General features: G+C 45.6%; 1 protein-coding gene and 1 pseudogene across 4 annotated transcripts; one reads left to right on the top strand and one right to left on the bottom strand.

Moving 5' to 3' along the window:
• The first annotated feature begins 33 nt into the window (after positions 1 to 33).
• On the top strand, positions 34 to 27,399 carry GSS (glutathione synthetase). 4 transcript variants are annotated; one of them, XM_044919067.1, is made up of 14 exons: positions 71 to 109; positions 1,881 to 1,964; positions 3,421 to 3,552; positions 9,280 to 9,425; positions 12,252 to 12,327; positions 12,691 to 12,755; positions 13,449 to 13,565; positions 18,972 to 19,052; positions 19,153 to 19,230; positions 21,801 to 21,867; positions 23,525 to 23,719; positions 24,212 to 24,293; positions 25,677 to 25,866; positions 26,855 to 27,399. In XM_044919067.1, the coding sequence occupies exons 3-14, from the start codon at positions 3,427 to 3,429 to the stop codon at positions 26,976 to 26,978; spliced, it is 1,347 nt and encodes a 448-aa protein (XP_044775002.1). In that variant the 5' UTR covers positions 71 to 109; positions 1,881 to 1,964; positions 3,421 to 3,426; the 3' UTR covers positions 26,979 to 27,399. The 4 variants fall into 4 exon arrangements, with proteins under 4 accessions (XP_021545035.1, XP_021545036.1, XP_044775003.1 ...); XM_021689360.2 differs by lacking the exon at positions 1,881 to 1,964 and having other exon boundaries at positions 34 to 109; positions 12,616 to 12,755; XM_021689361.1 differs by lacking the exons at positions 1,881 to 1,964; positions 26,855 to 27,399 and adding an exon at positions 26,445 to 26,568 and having other exon boundaries at positions 34 to 109; positions 12,616 to 12,755.
• On the bottom strand, positions 19,745 to 21,613 carry LOC110579612 (annotated as a pseudogene).
• Positions 27,400 to 27,408: the final 9 nt, after the last annotated feature.

Raw genomic sequence — 27,408 nt, 5'->3', positions numbered from 1 at the left:
CCGCTAGCGCGGCGCGCAAGCGCATTGGGTCGCAGCGAGGCCCCGCCCCCTGGACCTGGGGTAACTGCGCGAGGGGCTTGAGTACCGCGGAAGGCAGGACGACGAACTAGTAGGTTGGGGAGCGGCAACGGCGGCCGGCAAGGGCCACGTTTCCTAGAGAGGATAGATGTGAGGGAGGGGTCTGGCCAGTGATTGGAACCCTGAAGGCGGAGAGATGTTGCAACTCAAACTCATCGTAGGGAAGGGGAAACTGGTGTCCACTGAGGGGGTTGGGCTGGTGCGTGTTGATCCCAGATTTCCCAGATCTCCTTACCCCGATTGGGCCGGTGTCGGGGATAGCGTGCCGGAGTTTAAAAAGGAAAGGAAGGAACTGGGAGCGATTAGAACCAAACTCTGCCTGGAGTGGGAGCGAACGGGCCCATGAAGTGGGGCAAGCCTGGGCGGGAGACGGGTGTTGTTGCCCCAGGCCTCACGCAGGCCCTGGCCTCGCCCTCCGGATAAAGTCCGACCGGATTTTCTCGTGGGCGTTTTAAGACTTTTGTTGATCTGGTCACAGTCTGTCATTCATTCATCATTCATTCATTTAACATTCACTGAATACAGTAGTAGGCGGGCAGGTAGAGAAGTGATGAAGACACACAATGATTCCTGATTCCTATGGTACAGGGGAAACTAGTGGTATGTAGAAGCCCTGGGCGGAGAACATGAACAGCTTCTGAAACTGAGTCATGAAGTCTAGTCAGGAATGGTGGGGAGTGTTCCAAAAAGAGAAGCCTGCAGCACGTGCCTAGCCTAGGGGCCGGAGAGAGGCAGATGTATCCTGGTCACTGAAGATAACCTCACTCTGAGTCTGTTTAGTGCCCAGGGAAGAGATGATGGTAGCCGAAACGAGGCTCCTGACAGCGGAGTTGGAGAGAAATCAAGGAATTCAAAGCATTCTATATTTAATAGAAACTACAGGATTTGGGGAGACTGGGGTGTTGGAGAGAAGTATGTACAGGCTTGAGTGCTTGGGTGGGATTCATCAGAGGAGGAGCAGATTTGTGGGGAGACAACAACAAATTCTATTCTGGTTCTGCAGAGACTCCCCGCAAGCAGTAGGTTATTAGAGTTTGGAGGTCAGGAAAACACCACTGTGAAGGTATAGATTTGAGTGTCCTCAGCAAAACAAATAAAGCCCCAAGGTTGAGTCTGCAGAATGAGAAAAACAAAGGGCCCAATCAGCACTTTACATAGTGATTATCTTCATGTCTTATCTCTCTTGTGTCCTCGGTACCTAGTCTAGGGCCTGGCATTAGATGCTGTTCAGTGTTTACCAAGTTGACAAGAGCCCAAGGGCAGGCAGAGATGTTGGGATCCCAGAGTTGTGAAGAGATGGGGGCTAATGGAGGGTTCTGTTCCTCTAATGTCAGTCATAAGTTCTTGTCCCAGTTCTGCCACCAGCCCGCCGTGTGACCTCCTGACGAGTCTTCCACCTGTAAAGTGGGTATAGCCAAAAAAAGAAATTCCCATGTATAGAGCTCCAAACTCTGCTAAGGAACTACACACAGATTTTTTTCCTCATTTAATCCACATGGTGACCTTATTTATGAAGGAAGTAATGTTATTATGGGCTCAAACCCGGATCTCACTGACCCAGAGCTTTATTATGACTCTATGAACTGCCCTTATCTCTGTTGTCAGGACCCCCTTGAAATCACACGGTCATTTTCTTTTGAAACATTATGCTGAGGCCAACAGACTTTCATAATTGGTTTAGCACCAGTTCTGTTAAAGGGAGAGGGAGACGGAGCTAAATGTGATCAAGTTACTTGGTGTTCTCTAGCTTCCTTTTTGGGGACTGCTGAGCTGGGTAACCATGTTATTTTCCTAAAATCCAGTAACAATAGGGCAAAACAAAATGAATGACTGGCGTTCCAGATTTTTAATCAGATCTTAAATCCCTGAGGCCTGCTGCAAAATCAGTGAGTATCAGGGTGTGAATTGGTTCATACCTGTGTGTCCCTGGACAGGCAGTTGGACTCCTCCTCCTATTACACTGGGCACTTGGGTTTTGGTTGTTTTTATCGTGCTAATGTGATTTCTCAGAAATATTTTGTCTTGGTGCTGTGATGATAGATGTCCATACAAGGAATGTAGTCATGTCCTGCTAGTGAGTTTGCTTCCAGTTAGTATGAGGGAGGAGTTCACCGTATCTGCATTTCATAGTATTCTACAAAGGGCTCCTCCTACCCACCCCTCCCATTTGAGATCTGCCAACATGGGTTGTGAGCTAGAAGGGAAAATTAAAAAAAAAAAAAAAAAAAAAAAATTTAAGTAGGCTCCATTCCCAATGCAGGGCTTGAAATCAAGACCTGAGCTGAGATCAAGAGTCAGACACTTAACCGACTGAGCCACCCAGGTGCCCCAGAACGGAAATTAATAATCTATTGCAGTGGTTTTAAATTTGTTAAAAATACAGAGCTACAAAAAAAAAAAAAAAAAAAAACCCTCCCTCTCCTCAGACCTCTTGCATGAGGATCTCTGAGTGAGGCCCAGGAATTTGTATTCTTTGCCAAGCTCCCCAGAATATTGAGCCAGGTTTGGAAACCACTGGTCTGCTCCATCCCCCTGGTTTCACAGGTAGGGAATATGCAGCTACAAGGGGGAAGGAATTTGCCCCAATCACATATGACATTAGTGCCTCTTTCTCCAATGAAAACACTGGGCCTGGGGCACCTGGGTGGCTCAGTTGTTAAGCATCTGCCTTCAGCTCAGGTCATGATCCCAGGGTCCTGGGATCGAGCCCCGCATCAGGCTCCCTGCTCAGCCAGGAGTCTGCTTCTCCCTCTCCCACTCCCCCTGCTTGTGTTCCCTCTCTCGCTGTGTCTCTGTCAAATAAATAAAAATTTTAAAAAAAGAAAAGAGGGACGCCTGGGTGGCTCAGTCGGTTAAGCGTCTGCCTTCGGCTCAGGTCATGATCCCGGGGTCCTGGGATCGAGTCCCGCATCGGGCTCCCTGCTTCGCGGGGAGCCTGCTTCTCCCTCTGCCTCTGTCTCTCTCTCTCTCTGTCTCTCATGAATAAATAAATAAAAAAAAAATCTTAAAAAAAAAATAAATAAAAAAAGAAAAGAAAAGAAAAGCACTGGGCGGGGAGTCCTGTGACGTGGGTTCAAATGCAGGTTTTACCAATCATTACCTTGGGCAAGTCATTTCACCGTTCCGAGATTCCACTTCCTTACTGTGAGAATAATGCCGTCCTTGTGTTAGGAACCAAAAGAGAGTGGCAGTGGAAATGCTTCGTCAAGCTTTCCATTCTGCACTCATGGAAGTTAAGAGCTGCCATCCAGTGTTCACTCCTCTGTACCGCACCGCCAGTTTCATCCGTTGCTGGGGCCCAGGCCATCCATCACCAAGCCTTCTCCTCTCTTCCTGCTGCAGGTTGGGATGGCCACCGGCTGGGGGAGCATCTTGCGGGATGAGCAGCTGGAGGAGATGGCCCGGCAGGCTGTGGACCGTGCCCTGGCTGAGGGAGTGTTGCTGAGGACCTCACAGGAGCCCAGCTCCTCTGATGTAAGCCCCTGACTCCTCCCCACAGCACTGACCACGCCGCTCTGGATCCTAATGCTCATTATCTGGTCCCTGCCAGGCTAAAGGCAGCTCCTTTCTGTCCGAGACATCGCTTTTGCTTTATTTTATTTTTTCAGTGACTAAAACTGATCTCTAAATATATGTAGAAAGTAGCCTGCTAGAGGAATCAAATTTAAGTCTGGGGTTTCAAGTGTGACTTAGGCAGGATACATAACCTCTCTCAGCTGTGGTTTCTTCAAATAATAAAAAAGGGATAGTAATGGGACCTACCTCATCAAGTTGGTAATAGAATAAGAAGATAATTCACATGAAGCACTTTTTCCAGTGAACTATTATTTTTTAAGACCCCCTAATCACACTGCGGGGAGTATATCTGTACAATTGGTTTGTATATATTCTTCTCTGTGCATTTATATACATATTTGTGTATATAAAGAAATAACATGCTTTTCTTTTTTAAGTTTACTGTTTTTTTTTTGTAACCTCTACACCCAGTGCAGGGCTCAAACCCACAACCCCCAGATCAAGAGTTAGCCCCAAAATATATGGTTTTCTAAAAAATAAATTGGATCATATAGATCATGCAGATTACTCTGTTTTTGTTTTAAGTTTTTTTTTTGTCAGAGAGCACAAGCAGGGGGAGCGGCAGGCAGAGGGAGAAGCAGGCTCCCCATTGAGCAAGGAGCCCGATGCGGGACTCGATCCTGGGACTCCGGGATCATGACCTGAGCCAAAGGCAGTCACTTAACCAACTAAGCCACCCAGGAGCCCTGTGATTTTGTTTCTCATTTAACAATCTGTTTTAGAACTCTTTCCAACTCCCTCCAGTAGGATTAGCTTCGTTCTAATACTTGGTGTTCCAGGTATGGATGGATCACTGCTCAGCTTTCCTCTGTTGATGATGATTTAGGTGATTTCTAATGTTTTATGATTACAAATAGCACTCCAGGGAACAGCATACATGTCTGTTGGGTACCTTTATGAGTGTTTCTGTAGGGTTGATACATAAAGGTAGAACTGCTGAGTCCAAACCACATCTTTTAAAAGTCTCATCCTTTAAAAAAAAAAAGTGTATTTTGTGACTAGGTAAGACATTTTCATGGTTCAGAGGGCAGAGTTTACAGTTTAACCCTCCCTCCCACATTCCCTAGCCATCTGTTTCATGACCTGAAGGCAGGTTCTTATTTATTCTTTCATACAGTTTACTCATAACAAAAAAAGTATATATTTCTCTTTCCCACTTTTTACACAAAGAAGTGTCCTAGACAAGCCCTTTTGTGCCTTGCTTTTTTCCTTTTACTTAGTAGTATGCCCTGTGACAATCCATGTTAGTAACCAGAGAGCTGTCACCATCTTTCTTTACCAAGCCACATTCTTTTTTTTCTCTGTGTGGCCAGAACCTAGTTAAGGGCCTGCTGGAGAGTCCAGACTCAGTAAGTATTTGCTGAGGCCTGAATGAATGAGAATGGCTGTCACCTAAGGTAGGCTCATATTGTGGAAGGTCTGCCTCTGGCTTTGGGAATATAATTGCTTGGTTTGTGAACCTTGCATTATGGGAACTGCTTGTCTGAACCCAGGATTGAGCGTTTACCCTTCCAAGATTTTTTTGTTCTATTAATCAATAGGTGTTATGTGAAGGTCCAGTACTTGGTCTTTCTGGAAGTTAATGGAGCCTAGAAAAGGCACAGTCCTCAATGAGAGTCCCAATTCAGAGAAAAAGGACAGGAAGTGTGTGAGTGTGTGTATGTGTGTATATATCTGTGAAAGAGAGATTTCATTCCAAATCTTTCCCAGGTGCCTGTTATGCCAGACCATTTTAGGCACTGAGAACACAGAGGCCCTGGCCTTTGAAGCGCATGGTCTAGTTGGAGAATGTGCCACAAAACAAAATTAAGTAATGTCAGTTCTATGAGAAAACATAGATAGCCTGCTGCACAATATTAGCTATCATTTATTGAGTATTTACTGTGTGCCAGGCACTATTCTAAACACTTAGGAATCACTAACTCATTTAAGTCTTACCACAACAGAAATGAGATGAGAGGTGAGGAAACGAAGGCCCGGAGAGGTTAAGTAACTGGCCCAGGTCATGTGAATAGTGGTGTAATTAGCAAAGCTAGAATTCAAACCCAAAGAGTTTGCCTCCTGAGCCCATGTTCTGAGCTTCCATTCTTTACTGCCTCTCTCAGGCAATTGTATGGGACATCTAGAAGAAGGAGCAACTCATTAGTTGTATTTGAACTAGATCTTAAAAAATAAATGGGGGTGGGGCGCCTGGGTGGCTCAGTTGGTGGGGTCCTGGGATCGAGCCCTGCATCACGCTCCTTACTCAGCGGAGAGCCTGCCCTCTACCTCTCCCTCTGCCCCTCCCCGGCACTCATGCTCGCGCACTCTCTCTCTCTCTCTCAAATAAATAAAATCTTTTAAAAAAATAATAAAGGGGAAAAGAACAGCATAGCAGAGGTGTGCCTGGCTGGCTCAGTCAGTAGGGCATGCGACTCTTGATCTCAGGGTCGTGAGTCCAAGCCCTATATTGGCATGAAGCCTACTTAAAATAAATAAAAACATTAAAAAAGAAAAAAAAAGAACAGCATAGCAGAGGCCCCAAATTAGGAAAAGGCAAAAAATGCTCAATGTTCTGTCCCCTGAATGTGGGGCAGAAGACAGGCCAAAGTCAGATAACCTGGAGGCTTTTGATACTGGGTGGAAGAGGAATGTGAACTTTATCCTATAGGTTGGGGGGACAGACTAGCCATGTGCAGACTAAATAGTAGGCTCCTGCAGCTTTAGGGAGTTAATTTTTAAAAAAAAATTTAAATTTAAAATTAAAAAAATACATGAACAGGGTACAAAATTTAAAAGGTATTCAGTGTAGAGTAAATCTCCTCCCTCCAGCCACTGTTTTCCTCCCTAGAGGCAAGCGTTGTTAACAGTTTTTTCACCAGAGTGAAAAAGTTAGAGCCAGTGTTTTTTTTTAATAATGAAATTAAAAAACAAAAAACCTAGATACCCAGCGTGGAGTTCTGGCCCCTTAGGTGAGATGGGGGCTCTTCTTCCCAGCACTCTTTGTTTCTCTGATTCTGAAGCAGAGTATTTCTTGTCATGCATGTGCTATAGTTGTTCTTATAGTAGAAGACTATTTCTCTGTGTCTGTGTCTCTATAAAAAAATGAAAGGACTGTGTTTCAGCCTTTGGCCTATGCATAGCAGAAAACAGCTGTATACGATTGATCCTAAATTCAAGCGTGCATGCTGAGTCATGGGGACAGAGGAAGAGGAAAGTCTTTTTTTTTTTTTTTTTTTTTTGGAAGAATGTGCGTGGGCCTAAGCTGGGAGAGGCAGAGGGAGAGGGAGAATCTTAAGCAGGCTCCATGCCCCGTATGGAGCCTGACATGGGGCTCGATCTTACAACCCTGAGATTATGACCTGAGCCCAAACCAAGAGTTGCACACTTAACCTGACTGATCCACCCAGGCACCCCAGAGGGAACTCTTATTAGAAAAAATCTTTGGGAGTTTTTCAGGCCAAATGAGACTTGTTGGAAGAGGCAGAGTTCTGAGTTTTAAAGCCAAGGAAACGGAGCGCCTGCCTTTGACTCAGGTCATGATCTCTGGGTCCTGGGATCAAGCCCCATGTTGGGCTCCCTGTTCAGCGGGGAGTCTGCTTCTCTTCCCTCTGCCCTTCCAGCCCGCTCACACACTCTCTCTCTCAAATAAATAAGTAAAATAAAATCTTTTTAAAAAATAAAGTCGGGCACCTGGGTGGCTCAGTCGTTAAGTGTCTGCCTTCGGCTCAGGTCATGATCCCAGGGTCCTGGGATCGAGCCCCACATTGGGCTCCCTGCTCGGCGGGAAGCCTGCTTCTCCCTCCCCCACTCCCCCTGCTTGTGTTCCCTCTCTCACTGTGTCTCTCTCTGTCAAATAAATAAATAAATCTTTAAAAAATAAATAAAGTCAAGGAAACACCCTATAGTCATTACACATGCACTCAGGATATTACCTGAGTTTGTCTTCTGAAATTCTGAAGAGGGCAGTTTGGGTATTATCTATCAAAATTTTAAATGGATTTATCCTCATTACCTGATATTTCCACTTTTTAAATTTACAGTTTATGGACTTTCTGACACACAAAGTAGCTAGAATGTATATTCTAGGATATTGATTGAAGCATTGATTATAAAGGGGTGGGGGAAGGAAACCACCTAAATGTTCATAATAGAAAGCTAGATTCAATAAATTATTTTCTATCCAAAGAATGGAATACTGTGCGGCCATTAAAAAGAATGAGAGTTCTTTATTTGAACATACATGGAAATGACTCTGAAATATTTATAAAGCAAAGGACAGAACAATATATGTATCATGTGCTTCTGTGTGTATAGAGAAAGAGAAAATATGTATGTATGCATAGAGTCTAAAGGACACGTGAGACTCTAGTATGCCATTTGCCTCTGGGGAGAACTGAGTCACTGGGGCCAGAGTGGGAGTGAGACATACTTTTCACTATGTATCCTTCTGTCTCTTTTGAATTTTGTATCATGTGTTTATATTATCTGTTCAAAATAATATTTTTAAATAAATATATAATGCCAAGTTCTAATGCCATAAACTCGTACAACTATAGTGGCAAACGGATATTAACTCAGAGGTTAAACTCAGGAATGCCTCATAAAATAAGTCATAAGGTCATCTTATCATCTCTTACCCAAATTCTAGTTCATTTGTTGTTGTGAATCTCAGAAGGCATTCTCCCCTTCTAGAAATAGTGTTCCAGATGGCAGAGGGGTTTCCCAGTTCTGCCAAAGTCCAAGCTTAACTCTAGGCCTGGCAACCTGAGTCACCATCTCCAATACTGAGGGGAAACCACTCCTAACTTCTGTTCTGGGGGCCAGAATTCACTTCTGCGGCAGCCCTTACAGCAAGACTGTCCCTCTCCCCCAGCCAGAAGGCAAGAGGACTGGGATGTGAGCTCCTGGCATGCAGAGCGTCTTGTGTTTAGATCATCAGCTGGCTAGGAGCTGTGTGTGTATGTGTGTGTTGTTTATCAACCACCTTGGGTCAAATCCCAGGGCCATGTAAGCCATGGCACATTATATAATTTTGGATATGTTACGTAATCTCTCTGAATCTCAAGTCCCTTATCTATTTATTAAGAATAGATAGTAGGGCGCCTGGGTGGCTCAGATGGTTAAGCGTCTGCCTTCGGCTCAGGTCATGATCCCAGGGTCCTGGGATCGAGTCCCACATCGGGCTCCCTGCTCCTTGGGAGCCTGCTTCTCCCTCTGCCTCTCTCTCTCTCTCTCTCTCTGTCTCTCATGAATAAATAAATAAAATCTTAAAAAAAAAAAAAAGAATAGATAGTAATAAAGTCTGCCTCACAGAGATAAATGATGCAGCCATGTAAGGTATTTAAAACAGTGCCTTGCATACTGTAAGTGCTCAGTGATTTCTTATTTATTTTTTGTCTTTGCTTTTGGCTGTTTTGCTTCTAATTCTTTTTTAATGTAAAGAGATGGAATATTACAGAGTCTGAAACTTCCCTTTATACCCCTTCATCATCCTGTTCGCTTCCTCCCTTCCCAGAGGGAACCACTATTTTGCAGTTTGTGTGTCCTCAGTAAATGTCGGCCATGCTTTCCATGGGGTTGTGTTTGCAGGAAGACAACCCATTCACGGGAGTTCTACCCCTGCCCATCTTTCTCCTCGATCAGGTGGTAAGCTATGCCCCATTCACGCTCTTCCCCTCACTGGTCCCCAGTGCCCTGCTGGAGCAGGCCTATGCTGTGCAGATGGACTTCAACATGCTGGTGGATGCTGTCAGCCAGAATGCCGCCTTTCTGGAGCAGACGCTCTCCAGGTACTGGGTTGTGGGGCATTCGGGGCTGGGAACTGCAGGAACCAAGCGACTAGAAGACTGGGGAGCCATGAGATGTTGCTCTGGCAGCTAACTTGGTTGGGTGGGGGACAGGTACCTCCCAGAAGAACAAAAAGTAGTAGAATAGAAGTCAGGAGCTCTGGGGCGCCTGGGTGGCTCAGTTGGTTAAGCGACTGCCTTCGACTCAGGTCATGATCCTGGGGTCCTGGGATCGAGTCCCACATCAGGCTCCCTGCTCGGCGGGGAGTCTGCTTCTCCCTCTGACCCTCCTCCCTCTCGCTCTCTGTCTCTCATTCTCTCTCTCAAATAAATAAATAAAATCTTTAAAATAAATAAATAAATAGGGCGCCTGGGTGGCTCAGTTGGTTAAGCAACTGCCTTCGGCTCAGGTCATGATCCTGGAGTCCCGGGATCAAGTCCCGCATCGGGCTCCCTGCTCGGCAGGGAGTCTGCTTCTCCCTCTGACCCTCCCCCCTCTCATGTGCTCTCTCTCTCTCATTCTCTCTCAAAAATAAATAAATAAAATCTTTAAAAAAAAAAAAAAAGAAGTCAGGAGCTCTGGCTTCTAATCCTGGCTCTAATCCTCACTTATTTATATGGCCTCAAGAAGGTTCCCTTTCTTTCTCTGGGCCTCAGTTTCTTCATCTGTAAAGTGGTGAGATTGGCCTGCATCTAAGATCCTTTCCAACACCGGCATTCTGTGATTCTCTGATCCATGGCCCCCTGCTTCGAAGACTGAGAGTTCTGTTTGGAATTAGGGAAGGTCAATATAGTTCTGGAGAAAACAAAGGACAGAGAAGATTATTGGGTTTAAAGTCAGATTTCTTCTTTTCCTAGGCATTGACTCTTTCTTGTTACCTCAGGCCCCTTATCTCTGGATGAGATGGGGTATAGACTGGGCCACACCCAGGGTACAAGGATATAGAACCCCTGAAATGGCTCACCCCATCCACCCCTCTCTGTCTCTTCTCCCTTGATCCTTTTTTTCTCTTCAGACCCGGAGGCAAGGGAAATTTCTTTAAAATTAAATTCTTTATTTTAGAATTAAATATATATAAATATATGTATTTGTGTACATGTATGTATATATATATATGTAGAGAGAGAGACTAGACATACATACTTGCATGTCTGATTAATTTTCCAAAAGAAAACAATTATTTTGTTATACATCTTTTTTTTTTAAGATTCTAGTTTTAAGTAATCTCTATATCCAGTGTGGGGCTCAAACTCACAACCCTGAGACCAAGAGTTGTATGCTCCACTGACTGAGCCAGCCAGGTACCCCAGAGACAAAATCTTTTAAAAATGTGCACATTGGGGGCACCTGGGTGGCTCAGTCAGTGGAGCGTCCGACTCTTGATTTCGGCTCAGCATTGTGAGATCAAGCCCCAAGTTGGGCTCCACAGTGAGTGTGGAGTCTGCTTAAGAGTCTCTCTCTCCTTCTCCCTTTGCAACTCACCCCCTGCTCACGCTCTCTCTCTCTAAAAGAAAGGGGGAAAAAAAGTGCCCATTGGTGTGAGGGTGAACATGAGAAGGGATCTTAGTGGTAAAAGGTTTGGAAACCGTTGACTTGGAGCTAAAAACCCAATGAGTTAAAAAAAAAAAAAAAACCCAATGAGTTATGAATGTATAAACCCTACCACCTTCCCCCCCAGATCTTTTTCAGGGTGGGCCTGGCTTTTGTACCTGTGATTCTGGATTGTGGGACTTATGAGCAGCCTGATTTATGACCTGTGCCCTAAAGATGCAGTTATGTGGAGACCTTCCCTGCAGTCCATCTCTGCAACCCTGCATTCCCTGTTTCTCTGTCCTCTGAAATACACACAAACCCTAGTTTGTAAGGGAATAGAGCCCCAGGATCACATGTGCTAGAATAACGGCATAGGGTCCAAGCTTGAAGGGGAGCACCTCTTCAGAAAAGGGAAAATGTGTCTTAACTTTCCTAGAGGCTAAAGTCCAGCTGGGGGCTGTCCTCACCAAGGGCTGTTAAGGTCCCATGAGAGAGCTGGCTGGGGAACAGAGGAACTGCAGGGCAGTTTATAGTCAAATAGGAGCAATGACACTAGTCATTATAGAAATCAAATGAAAAATTGCAACTGTAATCTGTGCTGTAAAGCAGAGATCCACAGTGCTCTGAGAGCATATAGCAGGAAGATCTGATCCAGATAGGAAAGGCTGCCCTGAGGAGGTCCCATCATATGAGGACTGGCTGAAGAAAAAAAATAGGATATTTAGCATGTGTCAGAAGAATCTTTGGGGCACAGGGCATAACTGCTGTCTTTTAATTTCTGAGAGTTGCCGTGTAAGAGGTGGAGAAGACTTGTCCTTTGAGGTTCCAGAGGGTAGGAGAAGCTATGGAGACTTAATGTTGGGTCGACCAGAAGCCTAACCAATCATCTGAGCTAGTCAAAGATGGAATGGTTCTATCACATGCTATTTCTTAATTTCTCTCGAGGCCAGACACTAGGCTCAGTTCTGTACATGTAATATCTCACTTACCCTTCACCACAACTCTATAATTATTTTCCTCTTCATCTTTCATTTTCATCTTTTACAGATGAGCAAACTGAGACAGAGAGGTGAAATAATTCTCTAAGGTTGCCTAGTAGTGAGTGGTAGAGCTGGGATTTGAACCCAGCTGATCTGGCTCTAGAGCTGGGTCCTAAACCACTATTCTCTACCAGGTTGATGTGGGTATTCAAGTTTCGGTCAGTAGACCCAGAGATTCAGGAGGCAATGGACAAGGGTGGAACTTGACCTTTAAGGTCCCATATAGCCTAGAAAATGCTCTGTTTCCTCCTCCAGCACCATCAAGAGGGACAACTTCACCGCTCGTCTCTTTGACATCCACAAGCAAGTCCTGAAAGAGGGCATTGCCCAGGTAACCATTCCCCACTCCACCCCAGTGCAGGACCTGTCCCTCCCTTTTTTGACCAGAAGAATTTGGCCCATAGCCTGAACTCAGGGGACTCTGCCTCTCTTTGGTCCCCACTGGGTTTATACATCAGTGACCAACCCGGGGATGACCAAAAGAATGATTCCACTGGGTTTTGGAGCATTAGCCAGCAACTCTGATCTCTTTGTAGAATTCATGTTACCTGTCTGTTCCATAGCTAGGCCCTCAGTCAGCCCCTGGGCAAATGTACTCAGCCTTCAGTTTTCCCCACAGACTGTGTTCCTGGGCCTGAATCGCTCAGACTACATGTTCCAGCGCAATGCAGATGGCTCCGCAGCCCTGAAACAGATTGAAATCAACACCATCTCTGCCAGCTTTGGGGGCCTGGCCTCCCGCACCCCAGCTGTGCACCGGTGGGTCCTTTGGGCAACACTGGGCACACTAGTGGGGTAAAAGCCTGGTAGGCCTACAATTACAGGTGGGGGCAGGGATCTCCAATTCTGACTGTGCCTTCCTGTGACCTGGGTCATGCATTTCCCCTCACAGCAGTTTCCACTTGTAATTAGGTCTTAGTATGTCAAGGAGAGAAGGGACCTCGGGGTTCATCTAGTCCCGCCCCCTCATTGTACAAGTTAGTATTCCGGCTGAGGAAACAGTATCTGAGGTGAGAAAGAGTTTGAAGGCCTGAAAAGAGTTCAGAATCCATGGCAGAGAGGGATGAGTGACTTCCCATTGGAAGGCTGGACCCTCGTAGCAGCCACGTCTAGCCAGCAGTGATGTTCCGTGTGGCTGTGATTCCAGATGGTCTGCAGCAGGATTCCAGATAGCAGGCACCTGGGGCTCAGGGAAAGGCGTCCCAGCCCAATGGGAGGCTGGTATAGAGTAGGAACACAGGGTCTCAGGGCTCTAGGCACGGACACGGGGCCAGGGTGTGGGCGGCCCAGTATATTCTAGCCTGAGGTGGATCCTACAGGAGCACAATGATAAGATGCTTTTTAGTGTTCGGCTAATTCTCAAAGTGATGTTCCTATAAGTGTCTGTGAGTCACAGGCAGAGGGGTCTTCCAGATCCATCCAATTACTGAACAAACATCTCTCTTCCAACAGACATGTTTTCAATGTCCTGAGTAAGACCAAAGAAGCTGCCAAGATCCTCTCCAATAATCCCAGCGAGGGACTGGCCCTGGGGATCGCCAAAGCCTGGGAGCTCTATGGCTCAGCCAAGTAAGGCGGAGAAAAAGTGGCAGCAGAATCCTGCTGTAGATTCAGCATTCGTGTCTTTAGCAACTGCTTCTTTGCCTGACATCATTAGGAAATGCGGGATTTTTTTCGGGAAATGGAAGCTTACGCCTTTAAGTGCCAAAATTGTTTTAATGGAGTTTTTGGGCTTTCTTCTTAAATAAGAGGTGCAGACTTACAATTTAATCTTTTCTTGTTGGCTAGAGGTCATCATTATCTGTCAGTGACTGCATTATCTGTCAATAATTGCATCTTGATGCAACATAAGGCAGAGGCGCTCCCTAGACGTAGAGAGGTGTGGGAGGCTGTTTGCCTGCGCTGATCGCCCCAGCTGTTAGGCTTTATGCTCCTGTTCCTTTTCTTCACAGTTTTTCTGTTTCTCTACTATCAGCTCTTACTTCATACTGCTGTCAGTGTGCTTCCCGTCCCCGGACCTCCTTTCTGATTTGCTGGGGTTTGGGAAAGCAAGTGGTCTGGGTTGTTATGTAGTGTCTAATTAGTGTGACAGCCTCTTTGATGAGCAAATGCATAAGCTTTGATTTAGGGATTTTATAGTGTCTGTTTTAACTGTTTAGAGGCATTTTTTGCTTCCTTCCTATTTCTCAACCATGTTCCAGATATATAAGGATGCCAGGTAAGTGACTTCTGGATAAATGAGGGGCCACTGTACCAACAGTTACTGCAATGTTTACATAGCTTTAATGGTTAACCCTTAATGAGCACTTCCTAGTGCCACACTTTGTGCTAAGCCTTTACGTGGACGATCTCATTAGGTCCTCCTATCAAACACTATTGAGATAGATACCACCCATCCCCTCCATTTTACAGATGAGGAGACTGGGGTTCAGAGAAGTGAAGTGAATTGTTCAAGGTCAAATGGCGAGTTGGTGGTAGAGCCCAGACTCCACTGCCTCTAGAATCTGCATTTTTAATCACTTTATTGCCTCCAAGAGAGCCTCTCTGGGCTTGCTAAGCCTTACTAAGACTCAAGACACCTTGGACTCTGAGTATTTAGAAGGCATCAGATGAATACTTTGTCAAGTAGAACTCTTGGCTAAGTTGTATTTTAGGAGACAGAAGCCAGGAAGGGGTCAGCCGGGGAACTGCTGATGGACAAATGCTGCAGAGGGTTTCTCCGACCAGGCTGTGAATGACGTGCAAAGACTCATGTGCCCAGAACCAGACTCTGGTGCATAGGAGCTGTGGGCGCCTGAGCCGGGACTGGCCTCTCTCATTTTGAAAGTCAGATGGTCACTCCTGCTGACCCAGTGTGTGACCTTCGCTAAGTCCATTCTTTTCTCCGAGCAGCAGTTTCCTCATTTGTAAAATGGGGATGATAATAACAATACCTAAGAGGGTGGGAGAATTAAATGAAATCATGGCTTTGAAAAATGCTTTAAAAAAACTTGGTGAGAAATGGAAAAGTCTCTTCAATAAATGGTATTGGGAAAATTGAACGGCCACATGCAAAAGAATGAAACTGGACCACTTTCTTACACCATACACAAAAATAAACTCAAAATGGCTGAAAGGCCTAAATGTGAATCAGGAAACCATCAAAATCCTAGAGGAGAACACAGGCAGCAACCTCTTTGACCTCGGCTGTAGCAACATCTTACTAGACACGTTGCCAGAGGCAAGGGAAACAAAAGCAAAAATGAACTATTGGGGCTTCATCAAGATAAAAAGCTTGGAAGCAAAGGAAGCGATCAACAAAACTAAAAGGCAGCCTTTGGAATGGGGGAAGATACTTGCAAATAACATATCTGATAAAGGGTTAGTATCCAAAATATATAAAGAACTTACACAACTCAACACCCAAAAAACAAATAATCCAGTTAAAATGGGCAGAAGATGTGAATAGACATTTTTCCAAAGAACACATTCAGATGGCTAACAGACACATGAAAGGATGCTCAACATCACTCATCATCAAAGAAATACAAATCGAACTATAATGAGATATCCACTCACACCTGTCAGAATGGCTAAAATTAACAACCCAGGAAACAACAGGTGTTGGCGAGGATGCAGAGAAAGGGGAATCCTCTTGCACTATTGGTGGGAATGCAAACTGGTGCAGCCACTCTGGAAAATGGTACGGAGGTTTCTCCAAAAGTTAAAAATAGAAACACCCTGTGATCCAGCAATTGCACTACTAGATATTTACACAAAGGATACAGATTTGAAGCGATACATGCACTCCAATGTTTATAGCAGCATTATCAACAATAGCCAAACTATGGAAAGGGCCCAAATGTTCGTCAACTGATGAATGAATAAAGAATGAAATCTTGCCGTTTGCAATGACGTGGATGAAGCTAGCATGTATTATGCTAAGCGAAATAAGTCAATCAGAGAAAGACAAATACCATATGATTTCACTCATATGTGGAATTTAAGAAACAAAACAGATGAACATGGTGGGGGAAAGAAAAGAGAGGCAAACCAGAAAACATACTTTTAACTACAGAGAACAAACTGAGGGTTACTGAAGGGGAGGTGGGCAGGGGGATGGGTTAAATGAGTGATGGGTATTAAGGGGGACACTTGTTGTGATGAGCACTGGGTGTTGATGAATCACTAGATTCTATACCTGAAACTAATGTTACACTATATGTTAACTAACTGGAATTTAAATACAAACTTGAAAGACTCAGAAATTATAAAAAAACAAAACAAAACGTGGTGAGGATTATTACAGGGTACTTCCAATAGTAGTACTAGTAATAATAGCAGCTACCATCTAAGCAGTACTAGTTTCATTTTATAGAAAAGCAAACTGAGGGCTCAGAGAGGTGGAAAGTCACACAGCTAGTAAGTTTAGAATTCATGTCTGTCTGCCTCTAAGGCCTGCTTTCTCTTGACTACACTGTTCTGCCTCCAAGAGGAATGGTCCCATAGTATAGATTGAAAAACTGAGGCTCAGACATTTATAGAGCAGGTGAATTTTCATCAGTTATCCCGTAATTTTTGAGAATTTTTTTAAAGAAGCCTGGATATGATTTATGATTCCTATTTAGACATTTATTCAAAATCTTCCAAAATATTAGTGCCTGTGGTTAGAAGGAGTAGGGATAAGAAAGGAGGAATCTTGGTATAAAATGTTGGAGCTATGATCAGGAGTCCTCACTGCCAGCCAGCACACTCTTGCCACTTTACCTTCCTTAGCTGACAACTTTCCTAGCCCTGCTCCCAAAAGACTGTTCAGAACTGAAGGCAGGAGGAGGTAGACTGTTTTCTGAGTCTGGCTGTGGTTATTTGGCAGAGGGCAGGCTGACTTAACCAGGAAATGCATTCCACTTTAACCTACAGCCTACAGCCTCCCTCCTCCGCCTCTTCTTGGAGGTAGGCCAGCCTGGGCCAGGTGCCACCTTCCCACCCATGAGCAGAGCAAATCAGGCTACAATATGAAAAGCAAGGCCACTGGCCCTTGGGACTCTCTCAAGAGAGGATGGCATATGAGAGCACCATTTCTAGCTTGTCTCTCAGATACCCAGCTCAAAGCCAAGATTCAGCTCAATGTCATGTCTGACCTTTAGAGGTTTCAGGCAAGCTAGGAGTGGAGGTATACTAGGACCTGTATTTCAGCTAAGTGGAAAGGAGTCATGCAAAACGTAGTCCAGGAGGCTCAGTTGAGGTAGAGAAAAGCAGAGACAAACAGACCAGTGGCCAAGTACAGGAGGAAGGAATCCATGCTTAGATTGCTAGGCCAAAATCTAGCCATCCAAGAGTCCCAGCAAAATGGAGTTTGATACTCCGTTTACTGCTGAGTATTGTCCCTCGAGATCATCTGGTGGGAGACTGGACCTGTCTTTGATAACTAAAAAGAGCCTGATTGGTAGCCAGACAGTTCTCTGGCTTTAGCTTCTCCCTGAGTCCTTGAGCTCCTGCTTCTTTAAGAAGTATGTGGCTAGGGGCTCCTGGGTGGCTCAGTCGTTAAGTGTCTGCCTTCAGCTCAGGTCATGATCCCGGGGTCCTGGGATCGAGCCCCGCATCGGGCTCCCTGCTCCGCGGGAAGCCTGCTTCTCCCTCTCCCAAGCCCCCTGCTTGTGTTCCCTCTCTCACTGTGTCTCTCTCTATCAAATAAATAAATAAAATCTTTTTTTTTTTTTAAAGATTTTATTTAGGGGCGCCTGGGTGGCTCAGTCGGTTAAGCGGCTGCCTTCGGCTCAGGTCATGATCCCAGGGTCCCCGGGATCGAGCCCCGCATCGGGCTCCCTGCTCGGCGGGGAGCCTGCCTCTCCTTCTCCCTCTGCCTGCCTCTCTGCCTACCTGTTCTCTCTATCTCTCTGTCAAATAAATAAATAAAATCTTTAAAAAAAAAAAAGATTTTATTTAATTGACAGAGACAGCGAGAGAGGGAACACAGCAGGGGGAGTGGGCAAGGGAGAAGCAGGCTTCCCGCAGAGCAGGGAGACCAATGCAGGACTCGATCCCAGGACCCCGGGACCATGACCTGAGCCGAAGGCAGTTGCTTAACCAACTGAGCCACCCAGGCGCCCCAATAAATAAAACATTAAAAAAAAAAAAGGAAGCATGTGAGTAGCAGAAAGGAAGAGGTCAGGGAAGCCTCAGTGATCCCATTAATACTGTGGAACCAAATGTGTCCCTATGTACATCACAGAAATGTTGGGAGTCCCCAAGAGATAATGCTTTATTTATAGTTGGTTCTGTAGGGTTCTGTAGGATTCCACTGAGCTATTCTAATGTATCATGCAAGAACCACACACTCTTTTATTATATGCTTTAAAATCTAGTAATAGGGTCATTAGCCTCCAACCTCCAGCATTATTCTTCTATAAAATACTCTTCAGTACTTTTCGTTTATTCTTCCAGAAAGATTTTAAAATCATTATTTTTAAGTTCTTAGAGAAAGTCCTCTTGGGTTTTTGAGATGATTTTTTTTTTTTTTAAAGATTTTATTTATTTGACAGAGAGAGAGACAGCGAGAGAGGGAACACAAGCAGGGGGAGTGGGAGAGGGAGAAGCAGGCTTCCTGCCGAGCAGGGAGCCCAGTGTGGGGCTCAGTCCCAGGACCCTGGGATCATGACCTGAGCCGAAGGCAGATGCTTAACGACTGAGCCACCCAGGCGCCCCTTTTGAGATGATTTTAAAACCTAAATTTTAATTTGCACAGAAAATTAACATCATTACAGTATTTCATCTACCTACTGGAGATGGAGCAGAGACATCTCCATTTTTTCAGGTTTCGTAGTTTCAGGAAATAATGTGTTATAGCCTCAGGTATCGCCTGAGACCCTCCTGATTTGAGAGAATATCTGCTCTTTCAGGGAAGCTGTGTTCTCATTCTCACTCCTGAAATGGGTGGGCTGGAGGGAGGACAAGCATTGTAGCCACTTCTGCCAACTGTGTTTGCTCTTTCCCCAGTGCTCTGGTGCTACTGATTGCTCAAGAGAAGGAAAGGAACATATTTGACCAGCGTGCTATAGAGAATGAGCTACTAGCCAGGTAAGTAAAGGAGGGAGACCGGCAGATATGGCCCCAGGATTGTGAAGATCCATTCAGAATGGAGCATCCATTCCTTCTGACCTTTGCCCATCTTTTCCAGGAATATCCATGTAATCCGTCGAAGGTTTGAAGATGTCTCTGAAAAGGGGTCTCTGGACCAAGACCGAAGGCTGTTTATGTAAGTGTTCAGGGAGCATTCCCCAAGGATCTGATAGAGGGCTGCTTTAGGAAACTCATCCTGCCAGCCATTTCCCCCAGTAATCCTTTCTTCTGGGAGATGCGGTGGCTTACTTCCTTCTCTGAATTTTAGGGGCAAAATACCCCGTCATCTCAGGAAAGTTTGGAGAAGGTGGTCATGTTCTGCTTCTAAAGGGTTGTATCAGAGCTATTGACATTCTTGATAAGGGCCTTCTTAAAATAACCTTGGTTGGAGCACCTGGGTGGCTCAGACAGTTAAGCGTCTGCCTTCGGCTTAGGTCATGAACTCAGGGTCCTGGGATTGAGCCCCTCATCGGGCTCCCTGCTCAGGGGGGGGAGCCTGCTTCTCCCTCCCCCCACCTTGCTTGTGCTCTCTCTTTCTATCTCTCTCTGTCTCTCTCTCAAATAAATAAAATCTTTAAAACAATAAAATAACCTCGGTTTTCATATGCCCTGGGGCTCCTAAAAGTTTTCTTGCCCCTCTTGGTAGCTGGTCAGGCCAGGGCAGTTGGGCTGGGTAGTCAGGGAAGAAGAGGAATAGCTCGTTCATTCTGCTCTCTGAGCCCAGGCAAGGCCTCAAGGGGCCTGGATTTGTGTTCCAAGCCAGGCCCTGTGCTTCCCTCCAGGGGGATTCCACCAAGTGACTTTAGTACCACTTAACTTGGTAGCATTGCTTGCAACACATATTTAGACCTGGAACTTTATAGGTTTTTTTTTTAATTTGTGATTAAAATTAAGAACCTCCATGAATTTCACAATACCACTTACTATTTTCAAAATGTGCTTTTATAACAAAGTCATTAATGTACTTTCCAGATGTATCAGACAATATCAAATAAATCAAAGGGGAAGAAATTAAAAAAGACAGTCTGTCTTTTTTTTTTAGAACAACAAAATTTATTTTACTAAAACATAAGATTTACAGAAATTTCCAGACAAGCCATACAAAATGGTCAGAAGCTTTTTCTTGAAGGAAGGATTCTATACTTGACAGCAAAGTCACAGTGTTATTAGTGAAGGCTGTGATGTTTGTTTTATGTTCCCATATTGGTTCAGACAGTCAAGCTTGTCCATCTACCATGTCTAAATAAAGTTAGACTTGGCTAGAGAGCATATTCTAAAGAACTGGTTAGCTGCTTTTAACCAAAGCAATTAGATCACCATAAAAAGGGGGAAAGGAGCCCATAAAATTAAACTAAAACTACCTCTCCCCCTCAAAAAAAAATAAATAAATAAAATAAAGAAAGACACTCACACCCCTGCAGCTAACCCTGACAACTACCTTCATGCACAGTGCTTTATACTTAAACCATGATGGGAGAAATGAATAAAAGCAGAGAGGGCCCACTGCTTTTAAATGTTTCACAACAATCCAGATGGTACTTCTAGTCTCTGCTCATGCTTTACAACCGTGAATCAAGACAAGACATAGGTTTGTCTTTTAATCATAGATAATGTGCATTTAATCACCAAAGGACTGAAGATGTCTGGGCTTTTATTCTGTAGTGTTTCTAAGACCGTGTCCATTAAATGCAAACAAAAAAGAAGTTTTGGCAGAACAGGAGAAGTGATGCACATTTGATGATCAGATCGATTTTGAATATTATTCATGGCATATAGCCTAGTCCATGCTCTGCTCTATGGCTTGGGCTTCGTTGGTCTTCCACTGCTCTGCTACATCATTTGCTAATGGATCATCTGGATTGGAAGCATTTAACAAAGCCTGGATTGATAGTGGAACTGTGCAGATCTGCAGTGCTGGGGACCACTTATCTTTCAAAATATCTAAACATATTTTTCCCAGCTTATCTACATTAGGATGATAAATTTTGGTCATGAAACGTCCTTTAGGGGCTTCCGTCAGGTATTCTTCTGGAAAGAATAGTTCAAGTTTAAAAGGCCCTCCCTCAAAGGGGGCATCCTGGGGGCCAGCAATGACCACATGAAAATCATGGGCATTGTTCTCATCTGGTTCTGCTTTAATGCAAGGAACTGGTTCTGCCAGCAAATGCTGGGTTTCCTTGATAATCCTCGAGGAAGCCTGGCCATCTTGTCAGATCCTGAGTTTGGCCTCTGGCCTTGACTCAAGGCAGTCTGTGTCTTGACTAGACTCATAATTTTGCATCTCCATACCCTCACATCCACCATTTCAAAGAATCTAAATCTAGTTTCAGCTATTTTAAGTAGTATAAGTGTGTTTTGTTAGGCATGGCAATATGATTCTGAGGCTCAGTAATTTTTAGCCCTTTTTTAAAATGTATTTATCTGGTTTGATTCTAGTTGCCTTCTTGTTTCCCCCTGGCCTTCCTCTAATGACTCTAGAGCTGGAATATTCTAAAGCATTCCTTACTGCATACCTTCATGTTTTTAGTGGAAGAAGTGGTGGTATGAGTAGCTACTTTCTTTGCTTCCAGGGAACTACAGTCTAGGCAACCTGTGCAGACTGACTTTGAAAAAAGCCAGTCATTTTGATGCACCCTAAAATACACTAAACCACTGAACATATCAGTTATAATTTAACCCAGCAGCTTTCTCCATCCTGTGTTCTAGGGACGGCCAGGAAGTTGCTGTGGTTTACTTCCGGGACGGCTACATGCCGAGTCAGTACAGTCCACAGGTTGGTATTCTGTTAGACCATTCTCTGCCTCCTAGGACCCACCATCAGGCATCACAACAACCTGGGTTTTTCCCTGAGCCCTGGCCTCAGTGATCCTCAGGGAAATTACTGGAGGAACCTCCTATTCTCCCATAAGCTATTTGCTACCTCTCATCCTCTAAAACACACTGTCTTCTAGAATTTGAATCTTCAGGAATCCATGTTGCTTCAACCATTCATACTGTTTCTAGGGATGTGCTGGCAAGTGTTTCTCAGGGGGAGAGCCCTAATTTGTAGCATTTGCTGATTTCTATGGTGTACTCCCATCGTGGCCAATTTCAAGCTATCCAATTGAGCATTTCTGGACACAGAGTTGGAAAGAGATGGGTACAGTCAGCTCTGACTAGCTAATGTAAACCAGTTCCACCATTCCATTGACCATTTCCTTCCTGCCAACTCTTACTTCTCTTTTATCTGTGTCAGAAAATTTTTCTGTCCATTCATGTTAATGACAGTAATGATGGTATCACCTTATCTTGCTTTCGTACCATGTAGCTTCAAAGGGAGCACAGCATGGGGTGGGGTGGGTATTGTTCCTCAGGCCTTAGCCTTTATCAAGGACAGCCTATCCCCCCACTGTCAGAATGGGGACCAGAGCTGAGAGACACCTCTGCTGTTTAACTGCCTCTCACATCCCAAACTCCTAGAAGCCTCAGAACTTCTTACCTGCCTCTCATGCCCCAAATTCCACAGCACATTCATCCTGTGATTATGCACCTGCAGGCCTTTACTCATATTATTCTGCTAATCTGAGAACGCCTTCCCTATTGAGTTGACCTGTCTACCTGACTACTCAGTTTTCACTTCATTAAACAACAATAACAAATAATTATTGAGCATTTACAAAGCTCCAAGCACTGTGTTTTAGACACTGGGGAATACAATCGGAAGTAAGACAACAAGGGCCAGAGCTCACACTTTGGTCAGGGAGATAGTCATCAGAAAGTATGCAAAAATAGAAAAAAAATTTTTTCTAGTTGAGGGAAACTCTTTGAATAAAACAATAGGGTGAAAAGATAGAGAATTATGGGGAATCCCACATTAAATAGGGTAGTTTGAGCTGAGACTTAAGGATGAGAAGGACCCAACCATCCGCTGGAAAAGCCAAAAGGAAAAGAATTCCAGGCAGAGGGAAAAGCAGCAAATGCAAAGGTGGAAATGACGTTTGTGTGTTTGGCCTGTGTGGCTGGACTATGAGAGTGAGATGGAGGGATGTCAAGAAACTGACATGGTTGGAAGGGGGACAGGAGGCAGATCCTGATAGGTCTTGGAGTCTGTGGTGAGGAGTTTGGATTTTATTTGGAGTACAGTAGGAAGCTGAACTCATATACAAGTGTCCCACCTCTTTCAAACCTCTTCATCCGTTTTTGTATGCCCTTATACCTTTTGTTATTTCCCTTTTAATTATAGTCATGTACCATTGTGCTAAACTGTGAGCTTCCTGAGGGCAAGAATCCTATATATTGGAAGAATCCACATCTGCCTCACAAAGATGTTGCAGTGACCGTGGGAGATAATGAATGTGAAGATAGCATGAAACCTGGCACCTGATGGATGCTCATAAAGGTCAGCCAAAGTGAAATAAAGTAGAATTCCTTTTGTTTTCTTCCATCTGCAGAACTGGGAAGCACGCCTGCTGCTGGAGAGGTCACGTGCTGTCAAGTGCCCGGATATTGCCACCCAGCTGGCTGGGACTAAGAAGGTGCAGCAGGAGCTGAGCAGAATGGGCATACTGGAGATGTTGCTTCCTGGCCAGCCTGAGACTGTGGCCCGTCTCCGGGCCACCTTTGCTGGCCTCTACTCACTGGACATGGTGTGTGGGTAGCCTCTTTCTCCTACTATAGGCTTCCCACGTGGCAGGAACCCAGAACCCAATGTGTTGGGGAGGCTGGAGCTGGTAGTAGGCTAGACATGGGTCAGTGATGCTCTGTGAGAACCCTTAGAGCCCTGGGGAAGGGGGCTGGAATCCATTGTAAACTCCATCAGCAAAGGGGGAGGTGGGGGTGGGAGGTGGAAAGGGGAAGGAGCTGAGGTGGACAGCAAGAATTGGGGAATATCTATACGGGCTTTCCAGGCATCCTGCTGAGGAGCCCTGAACTGTTGCCAGAGAAAGCCTGTTCTCACTGTACTTGCTGCTTTAGGGGGTTTGTTGGGGGTCACATTCAGATAGTAGCATCTAGTCTGAAGGGGCTATCACTCTTCCCCTTCCTGTTCTTCCTCTGATGCTGCTCTCTATAACCAGTAGGACCGCAGCTCCTGCCTCTGGCCTAAAACTGCTGGTGACTGCTTTCTTGCCTCCTGCCAGGGTGAAGAAGGGGACCAGGCCATTGCTGAGGCCCTTGCTGCCCCTAGCCAGTTCGTGCTGAAGCCCCAGAGAGAGGGTGGAGGTAGGTGCTTTCACCTTTGTAGGGCTGCTCAGTGGAAGGGGACTAGCAGGCTGTTAGCAATGCTGATCGGCACCTGCTATGGGCAGAGTCCCAGACTCTGAGGGACACAGGAGGAACTGACACAGGCCCTCATCTTGGACAGTGTCCTAGGAGACCCTGTGATCAGGTGCTATTGAGCACAGGGGAACCTGATTAACTGTAACTGGAGGGTTTGGACAAGTTTAGCCTGAGGTGCCTGTGGCTAGACTGTAGGGAAGTGGGATAGGGCATATCAGGAGGTTGGATGTCTTCCTGCCTGGTTTGAACTCCTTGAGGGCAGGGATCATGTTTGCCTCACAGACCCAGAGGAGATGAGTTTTGATCTTGGTCTTAAAGAATAAGTAGGAGTTTACCAGGTGGGAAAGGGGGGAGAGCATTCCATACAGAAGGAACAGCCTCAAGTAGAGGTACCGGTCCATGGAAGTGTATGTTTGGAGATTAAGGAGTAACTGGTAAGGCTGGAGTGCAGCATAGGAGATGGGAGGAGGCAGGGATTTGGGCCAGAAAAGATGGTTTGGGACATCATTATAAGGGACATTGAAAATAGGTAGGAAACTGGATTTTATCCTGAGGGTCCTGGGAATCCATTAGAGAGTTTTAAGGAGGGAAGGGACACACGACTGCCCAAGGATCCATGTTTCAGCCATAGTAGAGCTTGTCCTGGATGAGGGGATTCCTTGGTAACAGAGACCATAGAGGAGGCTCGTATAATTGCAGAGGCCCGGGCTAGGGCTAGGACATTGTGGAGTACAGACTGAAGAGACATGTCTGAGTTAGTGACAGGTAATGTAGAGGGAAGAGTCAAATATGACTCAGGGATGCCTTTCACCTGATTGGGAGTAGGAAGGTCCAGGAGGAACAGGTCAGACAGAAGTAATGAGTTCTAGTTGGACATGTTGAGTTTGTTCTGGGAGCCCATGGGATATCCATGTGGTGTCTACAACAGGGAGCTTAAGTTAAAGATTTGGGAATTAACAAGTCAGAGAATAATAGATGGAGCCTTAGAAGAGATCTTCCAAAAAAAAAAAGGCATGTACATAGAGGAGAGGACAATTCCTTAGGAATCTCAACATTTAAGAGGGGCAGGAGCCAGTCAGGGAGGCTGAGAAAGCAAGCCACAGACAGGTAGGGGGACCGGGGCAGGATGATGTGGTGGAAGGTGTGTTTGCTTGTGTAGGTAGGGCTTGCCTGTTAAAGTGACATGCCCTCCTTTGGAGCCAGGCCTGCCCTAGCTTCACTGAGCTGATGTCAGGAACTGAGGCTGCTGACTTGACCACAGAAATGGGGGCATAGAGTAGAGAAGGTACGCAGAGGGTCCAGGGTGACTGGCCAGTGCCATTGCAGGTAACAACCTCTACGGGGAGGAGATGGTGCAGGCCCTGGAGCGGCTGAAGGACAGCGAGGAGAGGGCCTCCTACATCCTCATGGAAAAGATTGAACCTGAGCCTTTTGGAAATTGCCTGCTACGGCCTGGGAGCCCTGTCCGAGTGGTCCAGTGCATCTCAGAGCTAGGCATCTTTGGGGTCTATGTCAGGTAAGCCAGACAAGAGGGTCTCCTCCTTGTCAGAGGGTCAGCCAAGCGAGCCCAGAGGAAGCAAAGGACAGGGGACAGGAATCCTGGGCTTCAGTTCTAGCTCTGCCAGTCCATAGCCATGTTACCTGTTTCCTTATCTAATAAATGAAGCCAAGGAGCCAAGACCTGCCCACCTCACAGGGCTATCAAATGAAGCCAGATGAGAAGTGCTTTGTAACTATAAAGGAAATTACAAGTAATATCAAGATGGATAAGACAGTAACCCTGGACTAGAAGGAGACCCCAGGGAAGAAGAGAATTTGGGTCCAGTTTCCAGGCCACCAGGAATTCTGGGGAAAGGTGGGAGGGGCCAGCTAGAGGATAATCAGTGCCTTTGAAAGGCTGAGTGGCCTGTGGGTTTGGATTTGAGCACTAAAGGATCAGGAGGAGTAGACTACTTGGGAACTTGTAAGGAATAGTTCCTGGTCCCTTAAACCACTTCCTGCAAATTTGCACTTCAAGGTCAAGCAAAGTGGGAGGAACACCAGATCCTACCATGCTCCCAACCATAGCCTTTTCTCTGCAATCTTTCCCTCTAGCAGCATTTCTGCCTGCCACTTCCCCCCAAACCTGACTATCACCACAGCCATCTTGAGAGAGAGATAGAGAAGCAAACTTACAGCTACAGAACATGAAATGTGAGCCTGGCATCATGCTAAGTGCTTTTCCTGCTCTATTTAATCCTCGTGACCGTCTTGCAAAGTGAGAGGTATTATCTCTATTTTAAATTGAGGAAATTGATATTTAGAAAGGCTGAGTGACTTGCTCAAAGGCACAGAGCTAGTAATTTCGCAGAGAGGATGCAAACCCAAATCTGATTCTAAAATCCTAGCACTTCCTTGAATGTAGTCAGTCACTCATATACTGCTCAGGTGGGACCAGGGAAGGTCTTGGGTGTGGGGGCTGTCTTGGTAACGGAGTTGTGTGTCTCCTGTCCCCATGTCTATAGGCAGGGAAAGACACTTGTGATGAACAAGCATGTGGGACATCTGCTTCGAACCAAAGCCATCGAGCATGCAGACGGTGGTGTAGCAGCAGGAGTCGCAGTCCTGGACAACCCATACCCTGTGTGAGGGCACAGCCGGGCCTGCCCAGACTTCACTCAAGAGATCTTCTATCCCTCATACTTGTCATTCCTCTCCTAGCCCCTCTGAGGGGCTTCCCTCCGGGCACCTTGGAAGGGCTGGTCTCTTCAGTTCACAGAAGGGTGAATGCTGAGTACCTTCCCCCAGCTCTCCCATCTGAGGACCAGAAAAGCTGTGTTTCCCTTAGGTGAGATCTAGAGGCCCCTAAATCCTGGGAGTGTGGGTATAGCTGAAAGGAAGCTGATTTGAGGTAAGGGTCCATGACTCTGCCACCCTCCTCTCAGCCCGTCAGCCTTTCCAGCAGGTTCCAGTGTTTGACCTAGGATAGGACTGAGAGGTAGGAGGAGGGCGGTGAAGGGGCATAGCCTTTCCCCACCTCTGCCTTAAATAAAACTACTGATTGCTGATTCTGTGATTC

Source organism: Neomonachus schauinslandi, chromosome 10 (genome assembly GCF_002201575.2).
Source record: "Neomonachus schauinslandi chromosome 10, ASM220157v2, whole genome shotgun sequence".
Taxonomy (NCBI): Eukaryota; Metazoa; Chordata; class Mammalia; order Carnivora; family Phocidae; genus Neomonachus; species Neomonachus schauinslandi.
Note: the sequence above shows the minus strand (reverse complement) of the source record. Positions and strands in the feature narration are given on the sequence as shown.